The sequence below is a fragment of the Herpailurus yagouaroundi genome, unplaced genomic scaffold (assembly GCF_014898765.1).
Source record: "Herpailurus yagouaroundi ecotype Mexico unplaced genomic scaffold, PumYag 163, whole genome shotgun sequence".
NCBI lineage: Eukaryota > Metazoa > Chordata > Mammalia > Carnivora > Felidae > Herpailurus > Herpailurus yagouaroundi.
Window position 1 is genome coordinate 39,647,696 of NW_024412404.1, and position 11,324 is coordinate 39,659,019.

The window sequence follows — 11,324 nt, forward strand, 5'->3', positions numbered from 1 at the left end:
GCACACCTTCCCCCATTGTTGACATCCTGAATTAGTGTAGTATGCTCCTACTTTTTTTACGCATTGAACCCAGTCTAGGCAGCAACAGTTCTCCCCGCCCCCAAAATGTGCCCAGGGGATGTGGTGATACCCAGACAAAGCAGAGCCTAGGCCTGGCAGACATGGGCAGATATTGTAGGCCTACAGGACACACAGAGGGAGGGCTAGAGCAATGGAAGACTGGAAAAGCAGCAGAGACAATGTGATAGCGAACTGAGTTTGTTCATGAGTGTGTGCAGAACATCACTAAGACCTCCAAGAAACACTTATCAAGAACTTTGCGGGGATAAGGAGTCCTGGATTAGCAAGTGGGAATAAGAGCGAGAGAAATACAGGTTGCAGGAGAGCGTAGCAGTGAAGGAATATATGCTTTAGAATCACACTGAGGGGGAGGGGAAGGAAAAAGGAAAAAGAAAAAAAAGAAAAAAAAAAGGGAAAAAAAAGGGGGTTAGAGTGGGAGAGAGCCAAAGCGTAAGAGACTCTTAAAAACTGAGAACAAACTGAGGGCTGATGGGGGGTGGGAGGGAGGGGAGGGTGGGTGAGGGGTATTGAGGAGGGCACCTGTTGGGATGAGCACTGGGTGTTGTATGGAAACCAATTTGACAATCAATTTCATATATTAAAAAAAAAAAAAAAAAAAGAATCACACTGACTAGGTTCCAATCCTGGATTTGCCACTTACCTAGCTGTGTGACGTTAACTTATCACTCTTTCAGTTTCTGTATCTGTAAAATGGAAGACATAACCCTTTCTAACTTATACAAGTGTTGTGACAATTATAAGAGCTTAAGACACATAGAGCATTTAAAGTCGTATTTTATGTGCACAGAATAAACATTCAGTAAATAGCACAGTACCTCATGGGGTTGCCACGGAAATAAAAAATGATGGTACAGGTAAAGCACTCCTCTAGAAGAGACGTTCTCAATGAATGTCAGCTATTGCTGGGGGATGGCAATTAAATTTTACATGGTATCAGTATATATCCTGGAAGACTGTCAAAAGGAGAAGAAACAATTATAAAATTTTTATTTGGCAGTATAAAAACAAAACTGACTGCAGTTATTTATGTAAATTGCTTCCCACTTATGTCTAATTACTATGAAGCACAATAACAATTATACGTAACATTAAGTGAGTCAGATTGACTTTGCTAAAACTTTTGATTAGAACACCAACTTCTGTGTACATATGCTGCGTGCTCACTGACTGTGGCTCTTCTGGTACATACATCTGCTAATGCAGCATGGTGGTCTGCTCACAATGTTGGAAAAATAGTGGGAGCACTGGCTCGCCAGACTGCTTTCCCCTCCCCTCCCCCAGATCTTTTTCAGTCCTTATTATCCTACAATTTTCTGCTCATTCTGATGATGCATCCATCCTTTTTTTTCAATCCATTTAATTCAATCAATGTTTAAAGAGTACTTACTGTGTTCGAGGCATTGGGTTAGGAGCTGGAGGGGATACAAGGATAATTAAGGCAACCCCTACTTGTAGTCGAGTATTAGGGAATAAAGGGAAACCTTAATGTGAGGTAGAGAGAAGTTGCTGTGAGTCTTCAGGAAATGCTGGTTGTGGCTTTTGTGCTAGATACTTAAGAGTAAGTATAAGAGTAAATATAAGAGTAAGATACTTAAGGGGTGCCTGGGTGGCTCAGTCGGTTAAGTCTCCGACTTCAGCTCGGGTCACCATCTCGTGGTCCGTGAGTTCGAGCCCCGTGTCGGGCTCTGGGCTGATGGCTCAGAGCCTGGATCCTGCTTCCGATTCTGTGTTTCCCTCTCTCTCTGCCCCTCCCCTGTTCATGCTGTGTCTCTCTCTGTTTCAAAAATAAATAAACGTTAAAAAAATTAAAAAAAAAAGAGTAAGATACTTAAGAGTAAGATTTTTATATACCAGGATAGCTTTACTGAGATATATCACATATTATAAAATTCACCCTTTGAAAGTGTACAAATCAATGGGTTTTGGTATATTCACAAATTTGTGCAACCATCACTACAGTCACTGTTAGGACATGTTCATCACCCTAAAAAGAAACCCCATCCATATCCATTAGCTATCACTTCCCATTCTGCCTCCCTGCAGCCCCTGGCAACTGCTAATTTACTTTCAGTTTCTATGGAATTGCCTATTCTGGACATTTTGTATAAATAGAATTATACAATTTATGAAACAGAGAAAGAGGATGGGGGAGTTGCAACTTGAAATTTTTTTTAATGTTTATTTTTGACAGAGAAAGAGAGAGAGACAGAGAGACAGAGCATGAGTGGGGGAGGGGCAGAGAGCGAGGGAGACACAGAATCGGAAGCAGGTTCCAGGCTCTGAGCTGTCAGCACAGAGCCTGACACGGGGCTTGAACTCCAGACTGTGAGATCATGACCTGAGCCGAAGTCGGACACACAACCGACTGAGCCATCCAGGCACCCCAGGGGAGTTGCAGTTTTAAATAGGATGATCAGGGAAAGCTTTAGGGTGAATAACACACTCGATTTTTTTTTTAAATTTTATTTAAATTCTAGTTGGTTAACAGATAGTGTATTGGTTTCGGGAGTAGAATTTAGTGATTCATCACTTACGTACAACACCCAGTGCTCATCATAACAAGTGCTCTCCGTAATACCCATCACCTATTTAGCCCATCCCCCACCCACCTCTCTCCATCAACCCTATTTGTTCTTTATCATTAAGAGTCTTATATGGGGGTGCCTGGGTGGCTCAGTCAGTTAAGTGTCCAACTCTGAGTTTCGGCTCAGCTCATGATCTCAGGTTTCATGAGTTCGAGTCCCACATTGGGCTCTGTGCTGACAGTGCAGAGCCTGCTTGGGATTCTCTCTCTTCTTCCTCTCTCTCTGCCCCTTCCCCACTCACTCTGTCTCTGCCTCTGTTGAAATAAATAAATAAACTTAAAAAAAGTATCTCATATGGTTTATGTCTCTCTCTCTTCTACCCCATATGTTCATCTATTTCTTAAATTCCATATATGAGTGAAATCCTATGGTATTTGTCTTTCTCTGACTTATTTTGCTTAGCATAATACACTGTAGCTCCATCCATGTCATTCCAAAGGGCAAGATTTCATTCTTTTTGATGGCTAATATTCCATTGTGTATATATATGCCACATCTTCTTTATCCATTCATCAGCCAATGGATATCTGGGCTCGGACAGTCCCATAGTTTGACTATTGTTTTGATAGACACATTCGATTTAAAATCTGAATGCAGGTGAAGAAACAAACTCCGTGGCTATCTGAGTAAAAAGCATTCCAGGCAGAAAGAACAGCAAGTGCAATGGCCCAGAGGCTGGCGAGTGCTTGGTGTGTTGGAGCAACAACAAAGACATCAGTGTGGCTAGAGCAGAGCAAGTAAGGGGAAAGTAGTAAGAGATTAGGCATTGATGGGGGCCAGATTGCATAGGACCTTATAAACAATGACAAGAGTTTGGCTTCTGTTGTATGTGAAACAGTAAATCATTAGAGGATTTTGAGCAGAGAGTAGCAAAATTTGATTTATATTTTAAAGGAGTTTATTTGTTTGTTTATTTACTTATTTATTTTAGGGGGGGCAGAGATGAGGGAGAGGGAGAGAGAGAATCCCAAGCAGGCTCCACACCCAGCATGGAGCCTGATATGGGGCTTGATCTCACGACCATGAGATTATGAGCTGAGCCAAAATCAAGAATCCGATGCTTAACCAACTGAGCCACCGAGGTGCCCCTAAAGGGATTAATCTTTAAGTGGACCAATCATTTTGAGAATAAAATGTGGGAGAATAAGGGTAGAAGCAGGGAAATCAGTCAGTAGGCTTTTAACAATAGCCCAGGTGAGAGACAATGATAGCTTGGACCAGGTGATAGCAGTGAAGGTGTTGAGAACTGATTAGAGTCTGAATATATTTTGAGCTGGAGTCAGCAGGATTTGATGACAGAATGAATATGGGATGTGAGAGAAAGAAAGGAGTCAAAGATGACTCCAAGATTTTTCTCTGACAGCTAGAAGGAGGAACTTAAGTGGGGAAGACTACAGAAGGAGCAGGTTTGGGATGGTGGCAGCAAAGATCAGAAGTTAAGTTTTAGTATTAAGGTTGAGATGCCCAGTAAACACTGAAGTGGAGATGTCAAGAATATAGTTGGATATGCAAGTCTAGAGTTCAAGGTCTGAGATTGCTGAGAGGGTAAGGCACAAAGCCTTTGAATGGCACTCAATCTGGGTAGTATCTTAGCACTGTCCATATAGGGAATAGGAAGCTTGTGCCTCTGTCTAGGAGCATGCTGATTGTACCATGTTCTTTAGAGCTGCTCCACCCAGTGAACAAACGCTGCTATCTTCCACTGTTAGCATCTTTCCTCCAGTCATATAACTGTCCCTAGGTAATAAATACCCATATAAACACTTAAACTCCTTCCTCTTTGGCTCTCTTTCCACTTTCTAACATTACATGGTCACCATACTTTCTGTAATGCATGTTATATTTTACTCCCCAGTAGGAAATCTTGCGATTGTCTCATCAATTAAGAACAAGATCCTCGGAGCACCTGGGTGGCTTACTCGGTTAAGCATCCTACTCTTGCTCACATCATGCTCACATCATGATCTTGTGGTTCATGAGATCAAGCCCCGGATCTGGCTCTGCACTGACAGCAAGAAACCCACTTGGGGTTCTCTTTCTCTCCATCTCTCTGCCCGTCCCCCACACCGGTTCACTCTCTCTCTCAAAATAAATTAAATTTAAATTTAATTAAATTAATTTTAAAAAAAAGAACAAGATCCTCTTCCTTTGGTGTTCACCACAAGGACACAGTATTTTTATTGAGATATAGTCAGCATATATTAGTTTCAAGTATATACAACAAAATGATTCAATATATGTACATATTGTAAAATGATCATCACAATAAATCTAGTTAACATCTATTCCAAATCTTTTCTTCATACTGGATAGTTTGGTTACGAGGAAGTAAGTCAGCCATAATGGTTCAAATATGTCTGCAAATAACTCAGGAGTTAACAGCATGTTAATTTATGGAAACGCTGTCCACATAATGCCTACAGTCTTGTCCCATGAAAGGTGTTCAGTTAAATCTGATTGATTAATCATTTGGGCTCAACCATGTATCATATGAATCTTTACAAACTGTAGGATCTTGAGGAAAGAAGAATCCTCTACTATCTCCGCCCATCACTCCCTGTGATTCCAACTTAGTATCCTCTCACAGGGTGTCTCTTCACCCGGGCTCATGGCAAAGCTTTCTCTTTCGCCTGCTGCTTGATTTTTGTTTTGTTGCTTTTTCTTCTTTCCTGACACTGTCTGCCCTCTGGCATGGGAACTAGCCTCTGACTGGCCTGGTAATGTCCAAAACTCTTTGCAAATTATGCCCAACATAGAGATTGTCCTTGTGAGCCAAGCAAGACTCTGGTGTTACCCCATCATAGCCACACTCATCCCTTAACCCCTTGCAACTACTAATCTATTCTCCAGCACTATGATCACATATTTCACGATTGTTACATAAATAAATAAAATCATGAAGTGTGTATCCTTTTGTGATTGGCTTTGACCACTCTGTATAATTTCCTTGAATTTCACCCAAGTTATTGAATGTATCAGTAGTCCATCCCTTTTTTTTTTCTTTTCTTTTTTTTTTTTTTTTTTTTTTTTACCACTGAGTAATACTCCATGGCATGGGTGTACCACAGTTATTTTTATCCACTTACCCTTCGAAGGATATTTGAGCTGTTTCCAGTTTTGGGGTATCATAAATAAGTCGTTATAAGCATCCATGCACAAGTTCCTGAATAAAGATAAGTCTTCATTTCTCTGAGGTAAATGCCCAGAGTGGAACTGCTAAGTTGAATGGCAAGTCCGTTTTTCAGTTTTGAAAGGAACAAATGATTCCAGAGTCAAATTATTTATTTTTTGAATTTAATTATGACTCAGTCCCCAGAAAGACATTCCCCTGTTTACCTCTTTTTGATTAGAGAACTATCCTTCTCAGAGTCCTGTGGAGTCAGATGAACCTGTATTCAATTCCGCTTCGATCACTTATTAGCTGGGTGAGCTTGAACAACTTATTTACCTTTTTTGAGTTTCAGATTCCCTACTTAAAAATAGGGATAATGATGGTGGAGAAAGGAAGAATTTAACAAGATCAGCAAATAAAGTACTCAGAGCAGAGCCTGCTACACTGCAGCGAGTTATGCTCTCTTTTCACTCCATGGCAAAATAATGATCAAATATTACTTCCAACTTTTTTGGTATATTTGAAATTTTAAAAACCAAAAGAAAGCATAATGTCAGCTCCTTTTGTACATATTTTTAAATTCTTTTTTTATTTATTTTGAGAGAGACAGAGAGAGCGCACACATGCAAGCGGGGTAGGGGCACAGAGAGGTGGAGAGAGAGAACCCCGAGCAGGCTCTGGGCACTGTCAGCACAGAGCCCGATGTGGGGCTTGAGCTCATGAACTGTGAGATCATGACCCGAGCTGAAATCAAGAGTTGGGTGCTTCACTGACTGAGCCACCCAGGCGACCCCATATTCTTTTTTATTAGATGAATTACCTTTAATAGATTCCTTATGCATAATTTTTCCTTGGCAAAACCATTTTCCCTTTCTTCCTATCAATTGTTTGCTGAAGTAATCCTTACAATGCTTGGCAGCAGAAATGAGTTGGTGCATCTCCATTATGCTCTGTGGTTTTTCTCTCTTCCAGGTCAGTGAACAATTTCCTGATGACTGGTCCAAAGGTAAGAAAAAAAAGTCCTTCGATTTATTTGGATTCACTAAATCTTAGCCTCTTGACTGAAGACTATACATGTCCATTTCTTTTCATTATGTCCACATTTTTTATTAGCTGTATATATTACAGACAGAAAAACTGTGGCATAGAGAGGATTAGGGATACACCCAAAAGAACACAGCAAACTAGTGTCAGGGCCAAGGCAAGAACTCAGGAGTATTGATTCTGAATGTATGGCCAGAATTTCCAGAGCGAGAAAAGTCAACAGCCTTTCATGGTGTCAGGTTGCAGTCACACATCCCTCTCGGTGCAGTGGTTGGATGCAGCTTGCCATCTTTAAACTGCTGGCATCGTACTACATGATCTCCAAGGCCATTTTCAGCCCCCAAATGTTCTTTTCCAAGATAGTAATGGAGTGAGAATACTGAAAACCCATGAATTATATAATTTGGGCTCATTTTGGAGAAGCAGGATAATATAGTGAATAAAGGCCGGTGAAGTCTAGAGTCTGGTAACACTGAATTTCGTTCCTACTTTTACCTTCTGCTACCTGTGGGACCTTGAGCAAATTGCTTTACTTCACCTCTCTAAGCCTCAGGTTCCTAATCTATAAAAATGGTACCTATTTCACAAGGTTATTTGTGATGTTAAATGGGACAGCAAATTTAAAGTGCTTACTCTGTCATTATTTTAGAAGGCTGGGAGAGTGGGCAGGAAAAGAGGTGCTTGGCCGCTACAGGGCAAATGTCTCCCGAGTTCAGCTGAGAGGCTGAATTTTGACCCTTGTGTTTCTACGCAGGCTTACCTGATATATTCCAGCAGTGTGGCAGCTGGTGCCCAGAGTGGTATTGAAGAATGCAAGTATCAGTTTGCCTGGGACCGGTGGAACTGTCCTGAGAGAGCCCTGCAGCTGTCCAGCCATAGTGGCCTTCGCAGTGGTAAGGAAAGCCTCGGCCACAGCTCCCTGGACCCCCTGGCCACAGGTTAGAGCCCCACTCTTCAGGGATGACCCCTTGCTACTTCTACTTCCCCGTTCCTCAACCTGGCCTCTGTCCTCTCTCTGGGATCTTCTCTGTCCCTTCTCCATCTTATAAAGCTTTATTTTCTTTCTTCCCAACACCCTCACTGCTCAATGAATGGACCCTGCCTCACCCCCAATCCAATAGCATCGTTGGCCTCCCAGTTGGCTGAATATAAATAGTGTCAGGAGGTAGGTAGGGGTCATAATTCTTCATGCCTCTTAGCCCCTTCCTTCAGCAGCTCAGCAGAGAGGTACAGGCCAAGCAAGGACTGACTTGGACTTGACCTCCCATGGAGAAGCTAAAGAGTGGCCATGTCAGTAAATGAAATAGCTGCCAGTCAGAAGTTCACGACTAGCTAGCATGTGCCCATTAGACTTCGGTATTCCAGGTAGAAATAGGCCTGTGCGCTTTACAACCTGGCTTTCAGATTCATCTCCTTCCCCATTTCTTCCTCTGGCTCTTCACCACCTAAATCCTTTACAACCATGTATGTAAACAGTAATCTAGCCACCTACTCATAATGTGTGACCTGAAAAGATGGGAGGGAAGAAGCATAGTGCTGAGACCAAGGCTGGAGCAGACCATGGAAGTAAGGTACATTATAAAGGTGGGGAAATAGGACGGAGCTGGGGAAGGAGGGCATAATGATGGAAGGAAGGATACATTTATTTATCCTATATTTATTATAATAATAAAGGAAGACAGCATGACTGATACCTTGAGTTACAACCCCTCCCTCTAACTCACCCATTTTTGGTTCCTGCCCAGCTAATCGGGAGACAGCGTTTGTACATGCCATCAGCTCTGCTGGGGTCATGTACACTCTGACTAGAAACTGCAGCCTCGGGGATTTTGACAACTGTGGCTGTGATGACTCCCGCAATGGGCAGCTGGGTGAGTAGTGATACTGCTGCGGTGGGTAGGGCAGGCCATAAAGTTCACTGTGAATGAAAAGTCTGGTGGGTAGTTTGGCGGGGGTGAAGAAGCGTTGTATTCTTCTAAATCTGAGGAAAATCAGGGCCAACTGGTTTAAGCCCAAACCCTAGAGTGACAAACCAGGCTAAATGTAGCTTGGGGCCCTCGTCCAACTGAATGGTTTCCTTAAACACAATAAAGTAACAACACTCCCCGAGGATTCAATCCTTCTACTCCCTGAAAATAGGGGGGTTTCATTCTGTTGCCTGTCCCTGTTTCCTCCCCACTCTTTACCTCTACTGTCCTCTCCCATCCTCTCTGCCCTCCAGCTCAACTTCCAACTTTGTTGTTCCATATTATTTTCATTGTGCCGCCTCCCCGGCTCCATGCTGGCACTTTTGCTCGCCTTTTTCCTGGGCCATTTTGTGGATGTCAGTGGCTGGCCAGGCACGTGAACACTCTGCCCAAAGGCCAGAAGCACTGTGTGTAGAGACCCCAGCATCCTGCAGAGAATCCACTCGGCAACTATTTACGTCATGGAGTCCAGAGCAAGGGACTGGATGAGGCTGGAAGTGGAAGCCCAAAAGTGGCCTAAACAAATCTGGGCTGAAACTAATCTGGAGACAGGGCACCCGCCCAACCCCAAATCCAGTTAGAAACAGCAGCTAGGAGGCTCCAAGCCCGCCTGCTCAACGACCTTTCCTCCCCTTGCACTTTTCCAGGGGGCCAAGGCTGGCTGTGGGGAGGCTGCAGTGACAACGTGGGCTTCGGAGAGGCAATATCCAAGCAGTTCGTCGATGCCCTAGAGACAGGACAGGATGCCCGGGCCGCCATGAACCTGCACAACAATGAGGCCGGCCGCAAGGTGAGTCCTGCAGCCCTGGGGGTTAGGCAACTGGCTCCATCCACCATGAGCCCTAGGTGCGGACGGCTCTTCAGTTCATTTAACAGATTGGAAAAACGAGGCACCAAGCCGGCCAGCCACGTGGATTAATCAGCTGGACGCCTAGCAACCCTCCCTCACCCCCCCCCCCACCGCCCCTGGCATACTTCCCCCAGCCTCATCCCCGATCAGCTCACTTCTAGCTCTCTCCCCAGGCGGTGAAGGGCACCATGAAACGCACGTGTAAGTGCCACGGCGTGTCCGGCAGCTGCACCACACAGACCTGCTGGCTGCAGCTGCCTGAGTTCCGCGAGGTGGGCGCGCACCTGAAGGAGAAGTACCACGCGGCTCTCAAGGTGGACCTGCTGCAGGGTGCCGGCAACAGTGCGGCCGGCCGCGGCGCCATCGCCGACACCTTCCGCTCCATCTCCACGCGGGAGCTGGTGCACCTGGAGGACTCCCCGGACTACTGCCTGGAGAACAAAACGCTAGGACTGCTGGGCACCGAAGGCCGAGAGTGCCTGCGGCGGGGGCGGGCCCTGGGCCGCTGGGAGCGCCGCAGCTGCCGCCGGCTCTGCGGGGACTGCGGACTGGCGGTGGAGGAGCGCCGTGCCGAGACCGTGTCCAGCTGCAACTGCAAGTTCCACTGGTGCTGCGCCGTCCGCTGTGAGCAGTGCCGCCGGCGGGTTACCAAGTACTTCTGCAGCCGCGCCGAGCGGCCGCGGGGGGGCGCGGCGCACAAACCCGGGAGAAAGCCCTGAGGGTCTCCTTTCTCCCCTCCTTTCCCCATTTGTCCTTGGCTTCTTTTAGAGACCCCAGTAATAGAGGAACCTAGGGAACTGCCCCCCCCCCCCACATTCCCCTGCCCAGGGATCCCAAGAGGGAGAGACGCTACAATCTCTCCAGAGCTTGCCACTTTCCACCCCTTTCCTAGCTCTTTGCTCTCCTCCAGTCCATCATCACCCTGCATCATCCTCACGGGCCACACAGGTCTGAGGGCTCCCAGTTCTGAGATTCTGAGCTTCTGATTCTCCTTGGACTAGGATGAGAATAAGCGTTCCTTCCTCCCCTTCCTAACTGCCCTAACGCCTGACCTAGCCTATACAGCCGTAGGGAACCGGAAGAACACTTCTCTGATATACAGGGTCAGGCTAAAGCCCTGCTTCTCTCTTTTGCCCATTTTCTTGCCCTCCCGCCATTTCCCCATTTTCCTACTGCCAGGTCTCTACCATAGCCACATCTTTTTTTTTTTTTTTTTTTTTTCCCTGCAGAGCTCCTTCCATGCTTTTGATTCCTTGCTAACTGTTGACAGGCACCCCAGTGATCTCTAATGCTTCCTCTCTCCTTTTCCCTTTCCCTTAAGAAAAATTGTGACAAAACTGATGCAGGAGAAAGCATGTCTTTGGGGGTCGTTTCCTAGAGGCAGGGCCTGAAGATGGAAGCAGTGGGAACCCCAGAGTGCCGACTTGCTGGAAACCAGGGTGTTCCTCATCCTTGTGATACACGTCTCCAGTGGACTTTGCCAGTCAGACCTTCATAGACAATCACCCCAGGTGCTCCAGGCAGACCCCCGTGTCTAGGAACTATGTAAGGGCAGATTACGAGTCACTTGCTATCTTTTAACGTCAGCTTCTCCCTACTGTTTCCTCCTAGCCGCCGCCGTTACCTCTTCTCCTTCCCCAAATGATCCTTGTTCCTTTGAGCCAAGACTGAGCTAAGGAATGTCA

At 45.4% G+C, this 11,324-nt stretch overlaps 1 protein-coding gene across 1 annotated transcript; it reads left to right on the forward strand.

Moving 5' to 3' along the window:
- Positions 1-3,329: 3,329 nt before the first annotated feature.
- Positions 3,330-10,579, forward strand: WNT8B (Wnt family member 8B). The gene is made up of 6 exons (XM_040486917.1): positions 3,330-3,403; positions 6,751-6,784; positions 7,577-7,715; positions 8,568-8,693; positions 9,437-9,579; positions 9,813-10,579. Exons 1-6 carry the CDS (start codon positions 3,330-3,332, stop codon positions 10,356-10,358), a joined length of 1,062 nt encoding a protein of 353 aa, XP_040342851.1. The 3' UTR covers positions 10,359-10,579.
- Positions 10,580-11,324: the final 745 nt, after the last annotated feature.